Genomic DNA, 22,972 nt, shown 5'->3' with positions numbered 1-22,972 from the left:
TTTGCGTTACGCGCTGCGAGCTATAGGCCGACAGTGGAAATGCGACATGACTTCGGTCTCGATGCCCATTAACACCTGAAAGACAAGCTTTTGGTTATGAGACGGGGGAAGGGGTATGTCTCCACCCTCAAGTGTTTTCCACAAACATGGTTACACAAAATCCAAAACTCCCGAGGACGGATGGCGTAACCGTAGCAAAACCTATGCGTTTTAAAACCAAACCGCAAATGGGGCCTTATGAAAATGAATGTTTCTATGCACAGCAACTTCTGGACTGAACTATACTTGTTATTTAAAATATCTCTATTACGCTCTAGCATTCGCCAAAACGAATTTGTACATACAAACACCGAACATAGCCTAGCTGAATAGGGTGTTGCCTGCTGAGCCATGACAGCAGCAGACAATTCCGCACGACCATAAAGCCTTCACCCGACAGTTATTTTCTAATATTCACAACGCGAGCCACAACAATAGACATGCCATGCCCATCATCCTTACAGACAACTTCGCTTTAAACTGTATTAAGGTCCCATTTACACTGCACAGCAGTTTTATATAAAACGTTAATGATACATATAACAGGCTACATTTTGATGGTGAAATAACCTTTTAAACGATGGCTTTTTATTTCAGTATTCAAACATTAAATAACGAATGCATCAATTGAAATAACGAATATGCAAAAACACATGTATATAAATATAAAGGACTATTATAATTAGCAAAATGCTGCTCTATAGACAAATACTGCTTGACATTTTAGAAAATGTTTTGCGTATACCCAGTACCGAGAACAAACAAACAAAAGCACATGGCTTGTTAATCAATTTAATCAAGCTCTAGCCATGAATAAAATAATAGACTATTTTATTATTTTAATATTTTAGACGACGGGTTAGTAATTATATTATAAATGGTTATGTTCAGATCAATGAAATAATAACTTTAATAATTCTGCTTTGCATTTTTCTATGCATTACTAACATCACTAAACCATACATTTGTTTTATAAGTTAACCAAATATTTGCAGAGATTCAGCGGTTTTTTTTTTCTGACGCGTCAAATTCAAATACAAAACATACTGAGCCATTAAGTAAAAAAACTAAACAAAACAACAGTTATAGCTACTTTAAAGGAGAACATTGACGTTTTGAAAAAAAAAAACTGAACTGAAACTAAAGTATTAAAAAAACAAACCTGCTAGACTTAATTTATGTCCTGCGGCAAAAATATTTTTATTATAATCTGTTTAAAATAGGTCAAATTATTTTATTTTTTTCTGCTTTTGATGAAGCTGCATTCAACTTAAGCTCAATGTCGGCAATGTCTTTAAATAAATAATATATCTAGGCCTATTTTCATTATTCATTAATTTTCATTATTCGTTTATTATTATCTATAATTGTTGAGACATAAAATGAGATAGTAAACTATAATCAACAACGAAAATGTAAGTAAAAACAGAAATAAAAACATAAATGAAAATGTCTTGTCTTAGTCCTGTCAAAATAGCAAACACTGAACATCTCTCTATATTTAGGTTAAAAGACTGCTTTATTTATTTATTTATTTATTTATTTATTTATTTATTTATTTATTTAAGACTACTTATTTGTACTGAATGTTTATGCTTTCATTTTAGTTGCAAAAAGATCAGAAATTGATCTCGCACGCGCAGGGAAAAAAGGCAATTATGCCACACATGACTTGCATCGCTCTCATGCCAAGTTTTGAGGATAAATTCGCATTTAGATGCTGCTTGAAATAAAATAAAACTATCAAAAAGCACATTAAAAACTTTAATAAAAAAATTAAAACATTCATAAAGGAGTATCTTATGGAAAAACACTATGGGCCCTGCTTTCGGTTTTAAAAGAATCAAGCAGCTTTAAAAAATATCTAATTTGCTGAAGAGAAATGACACGGAAAAAAAAATAAAATAAAAAGATTAAACATATCGGGACTGTTAAAAGAAAATTCCTCTTTGATATATTCTTTCGACTCCGATACATCAGCTAAGATTATGAATGACGGAGTGTCTCTCCTGCTTCAGCAGCGTGTCCCGCTGGTTAAACGATGAGGCGGAGAGAATGCGCTGCTTAGTGAACCTAACGCGCCATTATTTTAATTCTATATTCGTGAAGAATGAGCCAACCGCATATGCTTAGTCCTGTTGGTCGGGACTCTGCTTTATAACTTAGTTTATTACAATAATCACACTTAGCTTTGCCATCGTTCTTCACATGTTGCCACTCGGCACATCTTGCGCTCCATCTTTAAACAAATGTTTACATTATTGAGGTGCTCTCCGGCGGCGAAGTTTCTGGTAGAGTAGCGAGTGAAAAAATGTGCTTGCAGAAATTGGAATCAAAATTTAAATTATATATAACAAGCATCGTATTCTTTCTAATCCTCGCCCAGTTTAAATACAAGTTGTTTTTATATTTGTGGCTGTGAAGTTTATTAAGAATATATATATATAGCCTACTTTATTTTTTTATACTTTAAGTGATCTGCTTGAGGTAGGTCACGTTTATCAATGGTAAGTTTTAGCCTAAGTTTACATCAATAACATAATGTGTATTGTCCTTTACCATACAAAAAAAAAAACAAGAAAAAAAAAACATTATTATACATAGTTGCCTGTAGCCTAAAGGCCGCAAATGCATTAAAAGGCAAGCGCATATCTTAGCCTTGAGTTTGTTCACACTCTGCCTGTATTAACATAAATGTTGTATTTTAATATAGCTTATTTTGATGAATTAGCTCTAACCTTCGACAGTTTTTTCTTCTTTTTCCGCGGTTATGCGGCATTATATTTCACACACATTTGCAAGGTGACTGAATATGAAGTTAAAATACAAAACATACTGAGCCATAAGTAAAAAAAAAAACAAAAAAACAAAACAACAGTTATAGCTACTTTAAAGGAGAACATTGACGTTTTGAAAAAAAAAATGAACAGAACTGAAACTAAATTATTAAAAATAAACCTGCAAGACTTAATTTATGTCCTGCGGCAAAAATAATTTTATTATACTTTTAGTGATCTGCTTAAGGTAGGTCAATTTATTTTTCTCAGTGTTTCACGTACTGTACGGCAATGTCTTTAAATAAATAATTTATTTAGGCCTATTTTCATTATTCATTTATTTTCATTATTCGTTTATTATTCGTTTATGTACAATTGTTGAGACATAAATAGGATAGTAAAATATAATCAACAACGAAAATGGAAATAAAAACAGAAATAAAACATAAATGAAAATGTCTTGTCTTAGTCCTATCAAAATAGCAAACACTGAACATCTTTCTATATTTAGGCTGCTTTATTTATTTATTTATTTATTTATTTATTTATTTAAGACTACTTATTTGTACTAAATGTTTGTGCTTTCATTTTAGTTGTCTTTTACTTCTTCAATTCTATTTTCCAAAACGAATCCTCTTTGCACTTAAAAAGTTTACAATAAAGCGTGTTAACAAATTTTAAATGATTAATGAAGGAATTATAATGCTTTGACTTATTGTTTAATATCATTTACAAGCACAGTAGCTGTATGATCTATTTCTGTCCGTTCGCATCCCGTCCCTTTGCGCCCCCTGGCGGCTCATTCACAAACTGCGGTCATACACTAAAAACAGAGCGGCACCTATTTCAAACGGCGGCGGTACCAGCCGCGGCGTTAATAGCCACTTTGAACTCTCACCTACTGTGTATATATATATATATATATATATATATATATATATATATATATATATATATATATATATATATAAATGCAAATGAAAGAAACAAATTGTTCAAGTATCAGGGAAGATCCTAATACACTTAAAATGTTGTTTAAAAAATAAAACAAAATAGTGATGTAGACATTTGACACATTAGCTTTCTCTTCTTTCTTCCTCCATCCCTGTCAGGGGCAAGTTGTAGCTACCTTGTAATGCATTTTTCCACTTCTTTATCAGTGGTGTGGTATGGACATTTGTCCTCACTCCATCTGTGATTAAAAGATAAACAGATAATTAGTAGTGAACAAGTACTAAAGTAAAAAAAAAGAAAAAAATTAGGAAAAAAGTAGGCTACCTACGAAGCAAAAAAAAAAAAAAAAAAAAAAAAAAAAAAAACTTAAAACACTTTGAAATTAGCAAGAGCTTGAACTTACCAGTTTCTTCATTTGTTCGGGCTGCTCCTTTAGTTGATTTTCAAGCTTTTCCAAATCAAATTGGCCAAAGGAAGGTCAAATGTGTTTACATCTGGAATTTCATCACGTCTGTTTTGGTTTTGTGAGAATCAGGCCCAGCTGCTGCTTTATGACGTTGCATGATTTTAAAACTTCAGTCAGTCGTGCTAAAAAAGAAAAATAACAGATTAGTATAAATCAACCTGTAGCTTATTCTCATACAACTTTAGTAAATACAACAGTGGGTTAGAGACTGCTGATATTATCTAGTTGATCTTTACTTTCTAGCTGCATTAAACCTTAACAAATTTAGTGATGTCTTCAATTCTTACAAAGACATCACGAGATGCAATAAGTTCTGTCTTGATCTCAAACTGCACTAGAACAAAGACTGTAAATGTTCATAGGTGTACTGCAGGAGTGTCCAAACTTTTTGGGCCGAGGGCCAGATGCAAAAAAACAAACGTTGTCGCGGGCCAAATTTTACATACATCACACAGACACGTGTGTGTATATATATATTTATATATATATTTATATATATATATATATATATATATATTTTTATATATATATATATATATATATATATATATATATATATATATATATATATATATATTTATATATATATTTATATATATATATATATATTTATATATATATTTATATATATATATATATATATATTTATATTTATATATATATATATATATTTATATATATATTTATATATATTTATTTATATATATATATATATATATATTTATTTATATATATATATATATATATATATATATATATATATATATATATATATATATATATATACATACAGTTGAAGTCCGAATTGTTAGCCCCCCTAAATTATTAGCCACCGTTTATTTTTTCCCCAATTTCTGGAAAATTTTAAATTTAATTTATCATTTGAAACTAATTTATTATTTCTTGGTTTCTAAGTTTTGGGTTGTGGCTGATTGCATAAAACATATGCATAATAGTTGGTGGTTCATTCCTCTGTGGCGACCTCTGATAAATATTAAACTGAAGGAAAATTAATGAAAGCATATTAGTATTTAAACCAAAATTATTCTGTATAATACAGTTACAATCAGAATTATTAACACCCCGAATATAGTAGCCCCCTGTTTATTTTTTCCCATAATTTCTTGTTAACAGATTTTTTTCCAACACATTTCTAAACTTAATAGTTTTAATAACTAATTTCTAATAACTGATTTATTTTATCTTTGCCATGATGACAGTAAATAACTTTTGACTAGATATTTTTAAGACACTTCTATACAGCTTAAAGTGACATTTAAAGGCTTAACTAGGTTAATCAAGTTAACTAGTCAAGTTAAGGTAATTAGGCAAGTTATTTTATAACAAGGGTTTGTTCTGAAGACTTAAGGGGCTAATAATCTTGACCTTAAAACGGTTCATAAAAAAAATTAAACCGCTTTTTATTCTAGACGAAATAAAACATAAGTCTTTCTCCAACATCATTTGGGAAATATTTAAAAAAGAAGAAATAAATCAATGAGGGGCTAATAATTCAGACTTCAACTGTGTGTAGATAGATAGATAGATAGGTAGACAGACAGACAGACAGACAGACAGACAGATAGATAGATAGATAGATAGATAGATAGATAGATAGATAGATAGATAGATAGATAGATAGATAGATAGATAGATCATAACAAGAACTGCTGCTTAATTGAATGCATGTAATAGCGACACCCGGTGGTTATTTATTGAATTACGTTCATTTTTGTATAGCGGGCCAGATTCTATTGATATTTATAAAAAGCCTCGCGGGCCATCCGTAGTTTGGACACGCCTGGTGTACTGAAATGTACAGTATCTGTGCATCTTCATGGTGGTCTTAAGATTTCTGCCATAGTCATTGATGGTGATGGTACTTGTGGTGCTGCATTGATTTCTGAAATCTTCATACCTGCCTTTTATCCAGCCTCTTTGTTCCAAGTAATTTTTCTTCATCACGGTATAGATGTGTCTATACTGTCCCTTGATCAGATACATTTACAAAACAAAACATCACTTTAGTATAGTGCCAGGGCAAAACTCACAGGTTGTAATAGATCAATGACAATGTTGACAGTATGTGTTTAAAATAATTGCAAACAAACCTGTTCTGTCTTTAGATGTATGACAGGCGATCCTCATCCTCATCTGTCTACCAGTCAGAAATCACAGTTGCGTGTGGATGTTTGAGTCGAGCTTCCTCATATGCATCTATATTAAAACATCACATTGTTGTAAACCTCCCGTAAAGAAAATTTCAAATCCTGAAATACTATCAAAGTTAATTAATGCATATAATACCTATAGTGTAAATAATCAGTACACAGAAGGTTGCACAAGATTTATTCAGAGATTCATGCAGAGTGACAGCCTTATGAATCTGAGACATAGATTTGTAAGATGGTCAAGCACATGCATTATTCTGTACCCATGAAGATTAACCTACCATTGTGAAAAATGTTTGATGATGATAGCCAATAACAATAAACCATTTCAGCTGTTTGTGAAGCAATTAGTAATGTAATGTCTGAAAAGCTCAATCTATGTTGAAAATGTATCAGCAGTTTACAGCTTATAATGGACTTTTAGCACACAACTATAACATGCCTATTCACGTTCAAAAGAGTGTGCCATTGACTTCTTTGGTCGTGATGTGCTGCAAAATGATCTCACTAACCTTTGTTAAACAAGAACAATGAGACTTAACCAACAAATATTGTTACCCATTCATTTAAATCAGAATTTATCACTGTCAATAACATAAAAAAACAAACAAAAAAAAAGTTCAGTTTTACATTAACTGACCATTACAGCTTGAACAAAAGATATAATTGATTCACATAGGCTAACACATATGAATTAAAGTGCACACTAATATATTTCTCTTGGATAATTTAAAGAGAATAGTAAACAGTCGAGTTTCGATCATTTTTCGTGACTAACTGCATAAACAAGAAAAAAAATAATATTTTATTAATCCAAAACGATTAGTTTTTATTTACACATAATCACAGAATTAATACTGTTGGATAAGTATACGCCTGTACAATGATTTTTTTCAACATCCACGGTACTTTATAATGTTAAATCAGGAAAAAAACACGTTTTGCCATGTTAGTTAATGGATTCGTCTAAAGAAACTTTCTTTAACGCAAAGTTAGCATACACACAAATTCGTTTCATGTTTCTTTAAAATAATTAAAATAGTTTTCAGTTACTACACACGTTACAATCTAACATTGTGTAAAAGGAAAAGGAACTTTCAGACGTGTTTGTAACTGTTAGCGTTAGCATACATTAGCTCCAGTCGTGTTTCTTAAAGCAAGATACATTTCGTATCAAACTGTTTTAAATTACTAAACGCTGTTACAACCAAACACCGTGGAAATGTTTTAAGCTCTAAATTAGCTAATTATACAGTACACAAGCAGTAAAAAGCTTACCTTTCTGACCGGAATCCACGTAAAATCTTTGAAAATCCAAACTTTTTCTTCTTGTGATCTTCGTGCCATGGTGGTTGACAACCAGCTTTTTGGAGCCCGCCACCGTCTGGATTGGAGTTTGGATCATGAGTTTAGTCCAAGTGTGCTGCAAGCCTACGTTTGAGTGAAGGTTTCGGCCGTTAGATCGCCCCCTGGGGGCTGGCTGCAGTACAAGTCATAAAGCCCGCCTCCTCCGTGTTAATGAAGGAGACTTGAGCCCAAATAAAAAAAAATATTACACTTGCAATAAAATGTCCCGAAAGATAGTTCTGGTCGATTAAGGCACTGGTTATTGTGCTGAAATAGGTGCAGATCTTCATTTTTGTAAACAGTTTGTTTTTAGCAGTAATTTAATGCTGGGCGTGTCATCGTGATTGACAGCTGTGATTTACAGTTTCTCAAAGCGCGGCGTCTGAGCTTCAGCAGGAGACTGAAGTAGACTGAAATGTTATTATTCGATTTCTGTGTTATTTTACCATGACAAAATGAGTTCAGCAGTAAACTATAGTTTCTGACATACATGATCCTGGTGGAACACTGTTTATTCGCTAAGTTCAGGGCTTTTTTCGGGCTTTATTAGTTTGCTGATACACGCCTAACCACCCAGATAGCAAAACACAGTTCCGGCTAGATTCTCGCCTGCCGGAGACTTATCTCTTAGAGCTCAGACTGACTAATGTTACCTCTGCTGGACCTACTCCGGATGCCTGGACTCACTGCCCGATTCCAGTCCGAGTCAATCGAGCCAGATGCGGCGGCCGAGCGAGCAGGCGCTGCCGCATGCGAGCCGGAATCAGCCCGCGACGCCGCGAGTAAGTTGTGCGCTGCGGCCTGGAGCTGGCGCGATTGAATATATAAAACCCTCATATTTGTTAACGTTATTACATCCATTTGTGTTGATATGACAGCAAACGCATGCTGAGAAGTTCGGGGGGCGTAGTTGATTTTACATAAAGCGTTTGATTGGAAGCTCGACTCTGCTCATTTTCGCGGCTCCTCCTCTGGCTCCATCAGACAGTCCTTCTGCGCATGTCTGGCTCCAATTTCAGCAGTCTTTTGCGACAGTTTGTGCCCGTCAAGCAGGCGTTTTGCCCTCAAGGCGTTCAATGGGAAAAAGGGCTGTCGCGTCGTCCATATTTTTTACAGTCATTGGTTTAGTCACGCATGTGTTTATTATGAAACCAACTTCTGCTTTTAAAAAAAAAACAGTCAGCACAGGAGCGTGCTATCTCAAAAATAAGCAAATTTTACATAGTTTTTCTCTAGATGACATGTATAATCTATTTATAAATAATATTGTTTTGTTTGCGTCTAAACATTGCGACCATCCACACTAAATATTCTTTTTTTTTTTTGCTATCGTACCATGAATATTTTCTCAAATTATCATTAAACGTGGAGCTAACAGATTACTAGATAAAATAAGAACTTAATCGGTTGCCATCAGCCGAGTCCTTGCCAGAAGCCGCCAGGACTCTACAGACAGACTCGGGCCGGATATGGTTGACCGGAATCGGGCCAGTGCTTTACAGCCGCATCACAACCGCATGTGCGCCCGGATAACACTCGCCGATGCCGAGTCGGAGCCGGAGGTGCCGGAGGGCAGCCGATTACTGACTGCTATCTGGGATGAAGTCAGAATTTCGAGTTGATAAATCAGAACTCCAAGTAATAAAGTCGTAATTTAAAGTAATGAGGTCAGAATTACAAGTTATAAATACAGAATTCCAAGATATAAAGTCGCAATTCAGAGTAAGTCAGAATTTAGAGTTTTAAAGTCGGAATTCATTCAATTAAAAGCAATAAAGTCGGAATTCAGAGTAATAAAGTCAGAATTCAGAGTTATAATGTCAGAATTCAGAGTAATAAAGTCAGAATTCCGAGTTTTAAAGTCACAATTTAGAGTTATAAAGTCAGAATGTTAAGTAATAAAGTTAGAATTCTGAGTTATAAAGCTGCTTCTATATATTTATGCTTACATATGTCTAATAATGCTATGAAAACTGAGAGTGACTTCGTTTTAGTGTTCATCCTCCACGATTACTACCGCACAGACTCAAATTGACATCATTGGCATCACCGTTTAAAATTTCACATTAGCCATATCTGTTTGGGCTATATTTGTCTACAGTGGAAAGCCTTGAGCATCTTCTCTGCAGTGTTTCAAAGTATGCCCATTTCATAGTGAACACAGGAGCTCAACACATGCAAACTCAGTCAATAGTCTTTTTTGTTTTTGTTTTTCCCGAGTAATACATGTCTTCTAATGTTGTAGGTATAAAGAAAAAAGGATATGAAGTTCAGCCAGGTGAAACGTTTACCTACATGTGGAAGTTGAGGGAAGGACCGTCTGAAAGTGACCCTCCCTGTATTTCCTACCTGTACTTTTCCTCCAGTGATGCAGTCAGAGACACTAACTCTGGCCTCGCAGGCCCCCTGCTGGTGTGTAAGAAAGATGCGCTGACATCCAGTGGCACTCAGGTAAAATGAGGCAAATATTTAAAACTAGCTGCTACATTAGCCATTGAATGGTGATATTAACATATGCAAATAAAGCTAAATATTTATTTTCATATGTGATTTGATTTTCCAACAGAAAGAGGTGGATCATGAGTTTTTCCTGCTTTTTACTGTGTTCAATGAAAACCTCAGCTGGTACTTGGATCAGAACATTGAAACCTTTGGCACCAATGAGTCAGACCCAGAAAATCTGGACTTTCAGGAGAGCAATAAAATGCATGGTATTTACACACACCATAGACCCTTTTCACATTTCACGTTTCAGCCCTGGGGATAGGAGAGTACCACAAATAATTGTTTTAATTCAGTTAGCTCAAATAACAAAAGAAAAGCTCCACGATAGTGTTAATGACTTTCAGAAAAGGGGAAAATTGCATGAAACTAATAACGGCAGCCAGGAGAGAGAACAATGTTAAATTTACTGCTCCACCGACAGACACTGCATTAAAACACTCGCAAAAGGGTTTACTATTTTTTTATAAATGAATGCAAAGATAATATAATACAAAGTATAGTAAAGTATAAATGTACATATATATATATATATATATATATATATTTTTTAAATATCTAAATTTGAAAAACTTTTGTGGGTTTAAGAAACTGATGACCCTTACATCACAGTCTCATTAATCAGACCTTCAGACTTACACCAAAGGTTGTGGACTCCAGTGCAGCATTCACTAGCCAAAGACCACTAGAGGTCATGTATGCCAACAGATCAAAGTTTTTTAGTATGACGATTAGGGGTGTGAAAATGCAACACCAATGTCCGTAAAATAAACAATTGGAGAGTAAATCTCTTGGATGAGTTTTAAAGGATGCCATAAGCTATACAAACTTTTTGTAAATCCAGCTGATCAAAAACATTATTACAGATTTAAACACATTTACTTTCTTCAATATACTTTCTTCCAAGCAAAATGCTAAAAACGCAAACATTGAATATGTCTAATAGGAAGCCTGAATTCATATCAGTTGCAAACATTTTGTATTTTGTGTGAATTAGATATTCAGCCTGCAGTCCATAAGTGGCCTTGAGCCATGACATCTGAGGATAAAGACTTTTTAAGCAGAGCATGATTAAATGCTATAGTATCTGGATGCAGCCTTTATGATGCAAGCTGAGATTGCATCACTCGATGTCAGACACAATGCACTCAAATGGAGAAAGTGACATCACTGTGAGGGGTAGAGTTAGGGGTAGGGTTAGGTGAGCCCATTAAAAAGCATTGGGTGCAGCTCAGATTGCACTGCACCAGGTCTGCATCCAGACCCCTCTCATTAAATGACTCAAATGTCAGATGCTTCATAAATCCCTATGAAGTTTTCCACAACAGGGTCGATCAATCGCAATATTACCAAGCAAGGTTTTTACTTTTTATGACCAGTGTGTTGATTTTCCCCTTTTGCCCAATGATGAAATGGGCTGCCCAGTTAGATTTGAGCTTTAAAATCTAATGGAGCTGTAGCACAGAAAGCAGGTTTGGAAACCGGTGTCAAGTATTTGTAATGTTTGAAGTCTGAGAAGAAAGAATATTAAAAGTGACGAGATACATACAGTCATGGTATAAAAGTTAGAACACCTTAATAGAATTCTGTAGCTTGCGGTTTCAGTACATAATAAGAAATGTTATGGTCCTAGACAGGTCCTAAAATTTGTAAGATAGGTTAAGATTTGTAAGATTTAATTAACAAAAAAGAGTGACAAACTTCGGACAGATTCAGATGCCTGCAGATCCTCTATTAGGTGAATTACTCAGATCAAGTATCTAAGATTATTCCGGAGGAGTTTTGGAGTTTTTTAGCACAGCTCTCACCACAGCATTTCAGTCAGAATGAGGTCTGGACTTTGACTGGACTATTGCAGCCCCTTGATTTTTTTCTATGTTTGGGATAATAAGTTTATATATGCAGAAAACACTAATAATTGCACAATGTTTTCAAGAAATATGGGGTAAAGGAAGGTGTCTGGTACATATGAAGAGGAAAAGAATGTCACCCAGTTCCAATAGTATCTGGATGCAGCTTTTATGATGCAAGCTGAGATTGCATCACTCAGCGCTGCAATGTCAGACACAATGTACTCAAATGGAGCGAGTGACGTCACTGTGAGGGGTGGGGTTGGGTGAGCCCATTAAAAAGCATTGGATGCAGCTCGGATTGCAATGCACTAGGTCTGCATCCAGACCCCTCTCCCCAGTTGAGCCATTTGATTAGCAGTGCCTGACTAATTTTTTGTTAATATTATGTGTTGTTATCATCTAAGGTTTTATTTTTTAAATATTAAGAACTGCCAAAGATCAGATATTATATGTCGAAAATGTATAATGTTATAAGATGTCCAAACTTTTTCACATGAAAGGGAAAAAGAGCAGAATGAATTCTGTAGTTAGCAGATTTCCAAAAAAATATACTGTTGTGGTCTGTGCCACCTTGCGTGCAGGCATGAATCATGAGTCATTTCACATTCTGCATGAAAGTTTGTTGGCAATTTGGCTGACTTTATTGCACTGTGCTCTGTGTGTGCAAATTCCATTTTAATTCCCTGCACACACATTCATCTTTTATTATTTTTTAATTGCCATTTTAAAATTTCCTCTTCGAGCACTTGTTAAATTCAACAGCCCAAATGCATCTATTGGAGGCACATGTGCAAAATACTTAGTTCTCCCACGGGAATAGCAACAAACAGACAAATGAAGCATATTTTTGGCTTTAAAGAAAGTTTATCAGGGATGAAATGTGAATTTAAAGTCATTTGAATTTAGACCAATCTAAACCCTTTTTTTTGTGTAATGCAGCTGTGAATGGCTTCATGTATGGGAACCTACCTGGCCTTGAGATGAATAAGGGGTCCAGGGTCAGATGGCATCTTTTAGGACTTGGCACAGAGATGGACATTCATGGCATTTACTTCCAAGGCAACACCTTCGAGAAACAGGGCACAACACATGACACTCTGAGCCTGTTTCCACACACTGCAGTCACTGTTTTCATGCAACCAGATGTCAGTGGTCAGTATCAGTTCCATAAGTTCCCATTCCATGCTATTCCTGAAAATTGCATAAATTAATGCAAATGGCAAGACATTGGTTTGGTGTTTGCACTAAAATGTAAAGTGATTTTAAATACATTGTAAATAATTTACTGCAAAAGAGTGTCTATTTTAATGTTTCAGATAACTTTGTGAAAATAAAATGATTCTGGCTGTACTTATTAAACACTGTATATATGAGCAATATCACACGATTAGCAGTGTGGTAGGGCCGTATATTAGCACTGGTGGCATGTGTGCCCCACCAGTGACGATATACAGCCATATTGCAGTGCTACTCATGTGATATTGCGTTTACACAACAGTTCGACAGCATAATCATGTATATAAAAAAGAAAATCAAACACAGAGTATCTAAAATTTTTTTTGTATGAGAACCTACTTTTTTCAGCCATTCATTCACATCTGCAGTTGACATCAGTACAGCAGAAACCGTTGCTATGTCACCAACGTCATTTTAGAGCTAGTGTTTGAATGATTCTCTAGCGTAATGTCTAAAGTGATGACAAAAACAGTTATTTTGCTGAAATTTTAAGATTAAGATTAAGATAAAGCTGAACGGCATGAAATGCCATCAATCTACAGAGATTTCCCAGTATTTCTCAGTTGCAATCGCGAGATCACAATGATTAACCTGACAAAGGCAAAGCAAAGCAAATGCTACCAGATTACTATGGTATAAATACAGCACTACAGCATACAAAAGAGAGAGATCAACTTACCACAACTGTCACTTACCAGTTTTATAATGATTTGATCAGCTGTTATTTGAAATTTTGCGCTGCGTTTTTCTTCCCTTAAGGATGTATTATGTGGTCTCTGTAACCATCTTAACAACTACAATCTTGCCTAATAAGTATATGATGTTGTCCAACGGCTGCAATATTCGTCAAACTGTAGTGAGTCTATTGATTTGCTTTCATTCCATGTGGGTGGAGTAATACACAAGAGTGAATAGGCTGTATGAGTCCTCATATTGCAGAAAATCACACGGCTATAAGCCAATCAGATATGAGAACCAGACAGAACTGCTGTATAAAAAAGAATAAGGGGTCATATTCAATTTTTTTATATTTCAAACTAATAAAAATGCTGACAAATAAATAAATGGCCAATCAATGTCGCTTTACACTTCCATTCTTTACTTTTCTTTGTTTTATTTTTACTAAATACATATTTAATGTATTTGAGAGAAGGTTCTTGTTGTGATCGGTTTTATATAAAAGTTTAAAAGTACAACAAAAATGTATTTTATGTTCACCAAGGCCAAATTAACAAAAAATAAAACATTAAAATTTTTTATATAATTTAAAAGAAAATGTGTTTAAAATAATGTTTTTTATTTATTTTCCAATTTATTTCTGTATTACTTATATTCATTCATTCATTTTCTTTTTGGCTTAGTACCTTTATTAATCTGGGATCGCCACAGCATAATGAACTGCCAACTTATCCAGCACATGTTTTACGCAGCGGATGCATATTTCAGTATGCTCTAGTCCTTTAGTGAAAATTATTATAAAAAAGTAAAATAAATAAAATACATATTTAATAAAAAAATGGAAGATAATAAATAATACATGTAAAATTACTGATAACAAAAAATAAATAAATAAATAAGTGAGCACAAATAATAACTCATGATAATAATAATGATTTCTGAAGGATCATGTGACAGTAATGACTGGAAAAATGATTCAACTTAACCATCACAAAACCAAACTAATTTTTAAATATTTTAGCCATTTTAATAAATGTAACGCTTCTTTCAATCAATAAATTAATAAATGGATGAATCAATAAATGAATGGATCAATCAATCAATAAATCAAAATATAATTCCTAACCTGCTACATGATAAGCTAGTGTGTCTTTTCTGTGACTGCAGGTGTATTTGAGCTGAGCTGTCTAGTGTGGGATCACTATGATAGTGGGATGAGACAACTGTATGAAGTGACAGGACCAAGATATGAAGAGCCCTCAGTCTCACCATCTGAGACAGTGGAGTATTTCATCAGTGCTGAAGAGCTGGAGTGGGACTATTCGCCTGATCGCACATGGGAACTGCAGAACTTCAACACAACGGAGGATGAAAGGCAGGTCCATGTGCTACAGCGTTTGTTGGTATTGCAGTGTTTGAATGGCTTCTGAAACCACATTTTTGTCTCAGTCCTGGCAGCCTATTTGTAGGAACAGGAGGAAACAAACTGGGCTCCAAGTATAAAAAAGTAGTTTATCGAGAATACACCGACGCCACCTTCAGGACAAGAATAGAAAGAGAGCCTCAAGAGACACACTTGGAGATTTTAGGTGACTCAGTTATAATAATTTACAATATTTTCTTCATTTGAATGCACAAATGATAACCTGTGTGTATTTTATAGGGCCTATGATCAGAGCTGAAGTTGGCCAGGTTTTGTTGATCACGTTCATGAATAAAGCTAGTCATGCTTACTCGATACAAGCACATGGAGTCAGATCTTTTACTTCAAAACCTGAGGCCGTCATGCCAGGTAGAGGAAGAAGAAACATCCACCATTTGTAAAGCACCACCTGTGAAATGTACAAAAAAGTTATTTCAGGGATTAATAATGAGGCTTTTTTAAAACCTTAATCTGTCTTTTAGTAAAACATTTACTAGGTTTTCCTCACTATGTGAGATAGAATGTTGTTTTCTAGCAAACACAAATGAAACTGTTTACTGCAGGTAATATGACTCAGTACCAGTGGATCATTCCGGAGAAATCCGGTCCAGGCGTGTCTGATCCAAACTGCATTGCTTTTGCCTACTGCTCAGCTGTGGACTTTGTTAAGGTAAAGCTCTTAGTATTGGAAACTAAAGAGATTTAATTTCTTACAGTGGATAATAATAATCATAATAATACAATTTAATTTAAATTAATAATATTATTAATAATTACGATTTATGCCACTTTTAGTCAGATATTTAAAATAAAATAATAATTGTTATAATAATTTTAATAATAGAAATAATAATTATTAATAATAATTTATTAAAGAAAAATGTATTACATTTAAACAGTTTTAATATATTAATATTGTAACTTTAAAAAATATAAATGTTTAAATTGTATTTTAAAGAAAGAAAAAGATATTACCTCTAAATATCAATAATAATTTTATATCAATAATATTGCTATACTTTAGTTTTTGGCTTTTGTTGGTTTGTGTGCTAATAATAAAATAATAATATAATAATAATAATAATTATCATTAGTAATAATAATTAATAATAATAATAATAATAATAATAATAAATTGTTATTATTATTTTTTATAAATATTATTATAATCAAATATGATGCAATTACAATACTACTGTCATTTATTCATTTACTACTATTATTTTGGTATTCTACTACTACTTATACCATTAATACTACTACTACTACTACTACTACTGCTACTACTACTACTAATAATAATAATAATAAATGTTATTAGTATTTTTTATAAAATTATTATAATCATATATGATGCACAGACAATACTATTGTCAATTATTCATTTATATCTAATAAGAGCTTGATTAGCTGGTTTAGGTGTGTTTGATTACGGTTGGAGGTAAACTCTCCAGTACACCGGCCCTCCAGGACCAAGTGTGGATACCCCTGATTTACTACTATTTTGGTATTCTACTACTACTTATACTATTAATAATAATAATAATACTATGCACTATGAAATTAAAATAGTATTTACTCTGAACAACAACTACACTTGTTATTAATTGATTTCTTTTTAGGATACAGCCAGTGGTCTGATTGGGCCATTAATGATCTGCAGGAAGGGAACACTGAACCAGGATAGACAGAGAACTGATGTGGACAGAGAATTTGCTCTCCTTTTCATGGTGTTTGACGAGAACAAATCCTGGTACCTGGAAGAAAACATTGAATCCTACTACAACAGCTCAGAACCTCTTCTAAGAGATGACGAGTTTCAGAAAAGCAACAAGATGTATGGTGAGAGGTTTCAATAGTTATCTATAATAACTATCCATTCTGCTGTAACAGGCAAAGAAATGTCAATTTGTGACCACTAGGAGGCATTGTTTGATGATGAATAAATGGAGGGAGATGTATTATTTTCTATTCCATATCAGAGCACAGTTGTAGAAAAGCAGATTTTAAGATAGATAACTATTTTCATAACACCAAACATTGCTGTTTTCTGTCAGGGATAAATGGAAAAGTCTATGCAAACCTTCGGGGACTGGAAATGGTGGTAGGGGAAAGAGTGGTCTGGTACTTGTTTGGGATGGGTAATGAAGCAGATATTCACACCGTCCATTTTCACGCTGAGACCTTCACCTACAAGGTGAAACAATGAGCATTGATTATGTTCACAAAAATACACAATGAAAGACACTAAACCAACTGAATGGCTCAAACTGCTTTTTCCAGACAGATCATACTCACCGTACTGATGTGTATGACCTGATTCCGGGGTCATTTCAGACATTAGAGATGGTGGCAGAGGTCAATGGAACATGGCTTCTGCACTGTCATGTCTCACACCACATCCTTGGTGGAATGGACACCACTTTTATCATCAAACCTCGATCAGGTGAGCTACAGCTATAAGGCCTCAATATGTTTCAAATAAGCTGAATCAAAGTTGAACGGTGAATCAAAAAAAAGAATCACTTTTTAAGAATTTGAGAGAAATGTAATAGCTAAGAGTTCATAAAAAATAAAAATAAAATTAGCTTAGAGTTAATTCTAGCAGTTTGAACATGTTGGGCAAATTTTGCCTAAAAGTTTGCTTTGGAAGCAGGGTTGCCAGATCCAAGAAAACTATCCAGCTCAAAACTCTTCCAAAAGGATTGAAAAGTAGCCCAATTACTCCCCCTTTTCCAATTAGAGTCAACTTTTATTCCCACAAAGAGAAATGTTTACCATATCTTTTCTGACATTTTGTGACTACTAGATTAGTGTACTAGATACAGTATATGTGTTAAAATAATGATGTACAGTACGCCAAACAACACCTCATATACCATTCTAAGATGTGGGCGTAATGAATGGTCTGCTCATTTTATATGTGACACACTATGGGTTGTCAAATATGCATTCCAGGATCAACATTAAGAACCTATTACGTTTTTATTAGGCATTTCTGAGAAAGAAACATTTACAGATCATGACAAGTTATGAAAGTAGCCTCAAAAAACACAACCTGCAACTTCCTATTTTTTGTCCAACTGTATTTTCCAATTGTGTAGATAAAAAATCTGTAGTCCTGGAAACACTTTGCAGCAGATACATAACTTTCCAAACAACCATTGGTCTGTGGTGACTGTAAGTCTGTCAAGGTCAGATATCTGCAAGTAAAAACTTACACTGTTGTAGTAATGGGGAAAAAATATATATAAAACATTCATTCATTTTCTTTTCAGGTTAGTCCTGTTATTATTCAGTGGTCGACACAGTGGAATAAACCGATAACTTATCCAGCATATATTTTACGCAGCAGAGGTCCTTCCAGCCACAACCGAACACTGAGAAACACCCATACACTCTTGCATTTACACAAATACACTACAGCTAATTTAGCTTATTTAATTCACCTATAGCAAAAGTCTTTGGATTAGTGGGGAAACCGGAGCACCAGGAGGAAACCCACACAAACAAGGGGAAAACGTGCAAACTCCGCACAGAAATGCCAACTGACCCAGCCGAGGCTTTAACCGGTGACCAAAACTCCATATGCTAGGCACACCTTCTGGTCATAATCATGTAATGCAACAAAATCATACATTTAAAATAGTATTTTTAAACATATTGCAAACTTTATATTAAAAGTTTAACCTATAGCTTATCCTATAATATGTATGTGTCTGCAAAATATCCCTGCTTTCATACATTTTCAAGGCTTAAATATTGTTTGTTCCATGGTGGGCTCTGCTAAACAGGCCCACGAAAGACTATTAGCTAATATTATTCCAACAAGCTAGCAAAACTTATCTGAGATCAGGTAAGTACAAGTGAAACCTGTTTTGTGATTTGCCACATGGTGGCGATCTGAGTGACCCGTTCGAGTGGATTTTATGACAGTACATAGAATAAAATAATATGATGAAATAGAATATGGTATTTTATCATGTAAAGCACCATTTAAGTTTTTAAATGTTTCGAAACAGTTATGATATTATGAAGCCCCGTTTACAGAAATCATGTGAGCTTGCTGATGTGATGCATTCTCCGAATCATTGATTTGAAACAAAAGATTTGTAACAGGTTCAAAGTTTCATGAAGCAGTACGAAAGCAGCCATCACTACACTCTAAAGCTGCTTTTTAGACAGTTGCAGTGCAATTCAAACTGGAAGCAACACTGATTTATCATGCTCAGTCTTGTAATGCTGCTTACAATAAAAGAATCTACTCTATAAAGTTCTATAGAAATAAACATGACATGGCAGCCTGATCTCACAAGGGAAAGTATTTTTCTGTTTTGTCAGTTTAGTGGCTAATTCGTACAAATTCAGTCGTATATGAAAATGTTCAATTTTTAAAAGGAGGAGTATCACCAAAGCCCACCCCTAAACCCAACCATCATTGGGGGATGAGCAAATCATACTAAATTGTTTGAATGAGAATAAGGATGATTTCGTTCAAATTAGCCACTAAATCAAAAAGTTACCAAAAATTGCCATGAGATGGACATGCAGAAGTGGCGAATAACAGAGCTTGTGCAAAAATCCACATCACAATGAATTCATGCTTTCTTAACGGCTGTTTTCTCAATGCTAATTTATTTGTTTGTTTAATTTGTTGCGAGGAAAACATGCAGAATGTATATTCAACTAAATTCGGGATGCAGGATTTGCTAACAGAATACTACTACCGCTGCATTTCAAACTTTTCCACACCTAAAAAATAAAAATAAAAAATAAATTACGGTGTGCATGTTGAGACCTGTAGTGGAATGGTATACCATTATTCACAGATGTTTACTCACAGATTATTGATCTGCTGTCTGTGGTTCTTATTTTTCAGGTGGTGACTCTGTGAGGAGAGATTTAAACATCATTTGTGTGCTGATCACAACATTCATGTTCAAACTCATATATTGATCCTTCTGTAGACATATACTGTACTTAAATACTCTTAACAAATATATTTCAGCAGTGTTCAAAAGTTTAGGGCCAGTAGGATTGTCTCCCCTCTTATGATCACCAAGGTTTATGAAAAATACAGTACAACCTGTATTGGGGAATATGATTAATTTCAATTTAAAAGTTTTTTGTTTGTTTGTTTTGTTTTTAGTGTCAGTTCTGCTTAATATTTTTGTGGAAACCATTTTTCGCCAGGATTGTTTAATGAAGTAAAAAAAAAAGCAATTGTTTGAATTAGTTTATGTAACATTGCAATTTTTTTGTGTTTATTCATTAAATTTCTTTCAGCTTAGCTCAGGGGTCACCACAGCAGAATGAACCACTAACTACTCTGGCACATGTTTTGTGCAGCGAATATGCTTTTTGTTGTAAATTTTAATCAATTTAACTCATACTGAATACAAATATTTTCCAAAATCACACTGCCCCTAAAACTTTAAACATTATTGTAAAATTAGTATTTGTGCTGAAATTACAATTTAAGTATCTGTTTAGACTCACAGTGCTTGTAGATTTGAGATGATTTGCTATTGATTTATATATCAAAATAAAACAATTATCAGCATTGAAATGTGAAACTCACTGTAATACCCAGTGAGAGAAATTCCCTTAAATCCCACCTGAGCAAAGATATGTTAATAAGCATTTGCTTTCAATTTCATTTGAAGTCCTTTAAAAAAAGATTGGCTCGATAGTTATGAATGTAAAATGGCAAAGTCATGAATTTCTCAAGGCTGTTTGAAAAAAGGAACTGAAATCGCAGAGGACGTGTTAAAGTGAAAAACAAGTGTGAGCTGATTGGAGCTTATGTAACTTGGTGAGCAGTTGTTTTTGTTCCTCTTGGGTCGTTTGATGTGCTCTTTTTCAGCTTAGAGCTTGGAGTTCTCAAATGACTGTACTTCATCACGTAGACTTCAAGTAATCGGAGGATTATGATGTAAAGAAATGAACTTTGTCAGTAAACATTTGACTTTACGTCCTCAAGTGACTTCATAGAATATTGTCAACATCTTTGAATGGTTCCTATATTTCTTATCACAACTGCTGTTTTGCAAAGATAGCTGGCTAAAACCCCCTGATCAAGCATTTACTCTTCACAGTGATAAAGTGAGAGGCATTGATCACATACGTGAAAGAGGCCATTAGCTCACAATGGGAAAGAATGCAAAGCTGATTTAAAAAAAACAACCTCACTGACACCCTGAAATGTATCATTACTCGTTTTAAGGAAGAAAAAAAAACAACTAGGTGAATAGTATAATATAATATAATATAATATAATATAATATAATATAATATAATATAACAAAACAAAATGTGTGTGCGTGTATACATACACACACAATTAACTTTTTTTGTGTCTGACAGATATCAGTCATCAGTCACACTGATATGACAGTGATATCAAGTTTTGCTGATTAGGGTGATCAAATTCTTTCATGCAGTGATTTAGCCTAATCGAAAACACCAGACTAGCGTGCGAGCAGCTGTCTTAGCGGTTGTTTGTAAAAAAATGATGTTTAAATGTTTGTAATAAGGTTTATAAGTAGATTGAAAGTAATACCCAGTCACAGCTTTGCGCTTGTCAGAGCAGGTCCCCCAGAACGCGCACGCGAGCGCGCACAATCTCTGTAACACGAGGGCGACGTGTTTCGAGAATAACAACCTGATTTACACCCGGTATCTGAAAGAGCCTGTACTGTACTGTTGAAAACTGCCGTGTTTACGACAAAAAAGCAATATAAATATATCTGTAAAACATTTCTGTCACTTAATGTGAGCGTGATACATTTCTGTGGCCAAAACTATTACGTGTTCATAATTTCCATGGGACCAGCTTAACCTGGTTTAGATGAATTTGACAGAAAAATGGGTCAAGCAAGGTATTTTTTCTTCAGCTTGTAGTTAATAAATTAAACAATGAGGTAACTTCCTAGCCTCACTCCTTCCAGACACTTCGAGCTGTTTTTGTTTATTTCTGACGATGACAGTTTGCTGCCTTGTTTTTTCAGACTTATCTACAATTGTGCAGTTCAGCAGATTAACTTTTGCTGCCCCTGATTCCCCACAGAGAAAGAAAAACAAAATTATAAACAAGTAATGCAGAGCAGTTTTGTTTCAGCTAATTACCTGCATAGCTGTATTTTCTTAGAGACTTATCTTCATACATCTTCAGATGTCAATGCTTTGCCAGGTATAATACACATTTTAGGAAATACATTATAATCAATACACTCTGTCGAAAAAAAATTGATTTCAGCGTTGATGATAAAAGGGGTTCCTCGATAATGAGGTGAGTAACCTAAAAACTATTTCCTGCAGGGCATCAAACCCATTTTACTCGTTTTTCCAAACGCAGATAAACAACTGCAGGCTCACCTGTGGACGGCCCGTGATTTTTCAGTGCAGCCTGACACTCGCAGCTGATTGGCTCACGGATGAATTCAGCCTCCTAAAGCAGCCAATAGAAATGGTCCGATGCTTTCTCACATGAAACCGCTATAAATTAGACAGTCGCTCAAAAAGAA

General features: G+C 34.3%; 1 protein-coding gene and 3 long non-coding RNA genes across 9 annotated transcripts in view; 1 reads left to right on the top strand and 3 right to left on the bottom strand.

The window, feature by feature from the left end:
- Window positions 1-15,559, bottom strand: part of LOC141376371 (uncharacterized) — a 28,178-nt gene extending 12,619 nt beyond the window's left edge. For 2 of the 4 annotated variants that reach the window (XR_015501144.1, XR_015501146.1), the window contains exon 1: window positions 10,050-10,121. This is a non-coding gene — a long non-coding RNA (uncharacterized LOC141376371). Of the gene's footprint in view, window positions 1-10,049; window positions 10,146-13,078; window positions 14,331-15,292 lie in introns of those variants that run through there. The other 2 variants (XR_015501145.1, XR_015501148.1) reach the window with 2 other exon arrangements.
- hephl1b (hephaestin-like 1b) overlaps window positions 1-21,613 on the top strand; it is a 39,632-nt gene extending 18,019 nt beyond the window's left edge. The window contains exons 1-12 of one of the 3 annotated variants that reach the window (XM_087270580.2): window positions 8,263-8,536; window positions 10,000-10,205; window positions 10,321-10,465; window positions 13,049-13,261; window positions 15,191-15,398; window positions 15,473-15,612; window positions 15,687-15,815; window positions 16,010-16,116; window positions 17,069-17,288; window positions 17,504-17,643; window positions 17,730-17,892; window positions 20,326-21,613. In XM_087270580.2, the coding sequence (XP_087126706.1) occupies window positions 8,401-8,536; window positions 10,000-10,205; window positions 10,321-10,465; window positions 13,049-13,261; window positions 15,191-15,398; window positions 15,473-15,612; window positions 15,687-15,815; window positions 16,010-16,116; window positions 17,069-17,288; window positions 17,504-17,643; window positions 17,730-17,892; window positions 20,326-20,402 (1,884 nt within the window). In that variant the 5' untranslated portion in view covers window positions 8,263-8,400 and the 3' untranslated portion in view covers window positions 20,403-21,613. Of the gene's footprint in view, window positions 1-8,262; window positions 8,537-8,806; window positions 9,893-9,999; window positions 10,206-10,320; window positions 10,466-13,048; window positions 13,262-15,190; window positions 15,399-15,472; window positions 15,613-15,686; window positions 15,816-16,009; window positions 16,117-17,068; window positions 17,289-17,503; window positions 17,644-17,729; window positions 17,893-20,325 lie in introns of those variants that run through there. The other 2 variants (XM_087270581.1, XM_087270579.1) reach the window with 2 other exon arrangements.
- LOC147842082 (uncharacterized) lies at window positions 6,094-7,740 on the bottom strand. The gene is made up of 3 exons (XR_015501153.1): window positions 7,686-7,740; window positions 6,348-6,453; window positions 6,094-6,225 (listed from the first exon to the last, which is right to left on the bottom strand). It is a non-coding gene; the product is annotated as an uncharacterized LOC147842082 (long non-coding RNA).
- Window positions 18,408-22,825, bottom strand: LOC141376373 (uncharacterized). Its single transcript, XR_015501149.1, has 3 exons — window positions 22,575-22,825; window positions 20,288-20,334; window positions 18,408-20,198 (listed from the first exon to the last, which is right to left on the bottom strand). It is a non-coding gene; the product is annotated as an uncharacterized LOC141376373 (long non-coding RNA).
- Window positions 22,826-22,972: the final 147 nt, after the last annotated feature.

Source organism: Danio rerio, chromosome 10 (assembly GCF_052040795.2).
Source record: "Danio rerio strain M-AB ecotype USA chromosome 10, GRCz13ab, whole genome shotgun sequence".
NCBI classification, from domain to species: Eukaryota; Metazoa; Chordata; class Actinopteri; order Cypriniformes; family Danionidae; genus Danio; species Danio rerio.
The sequence above is the reverse complement of the archived record's forward strand: the minus strand, read 5'-3'. Positions and strand labels throughout refer to the sequence as shown.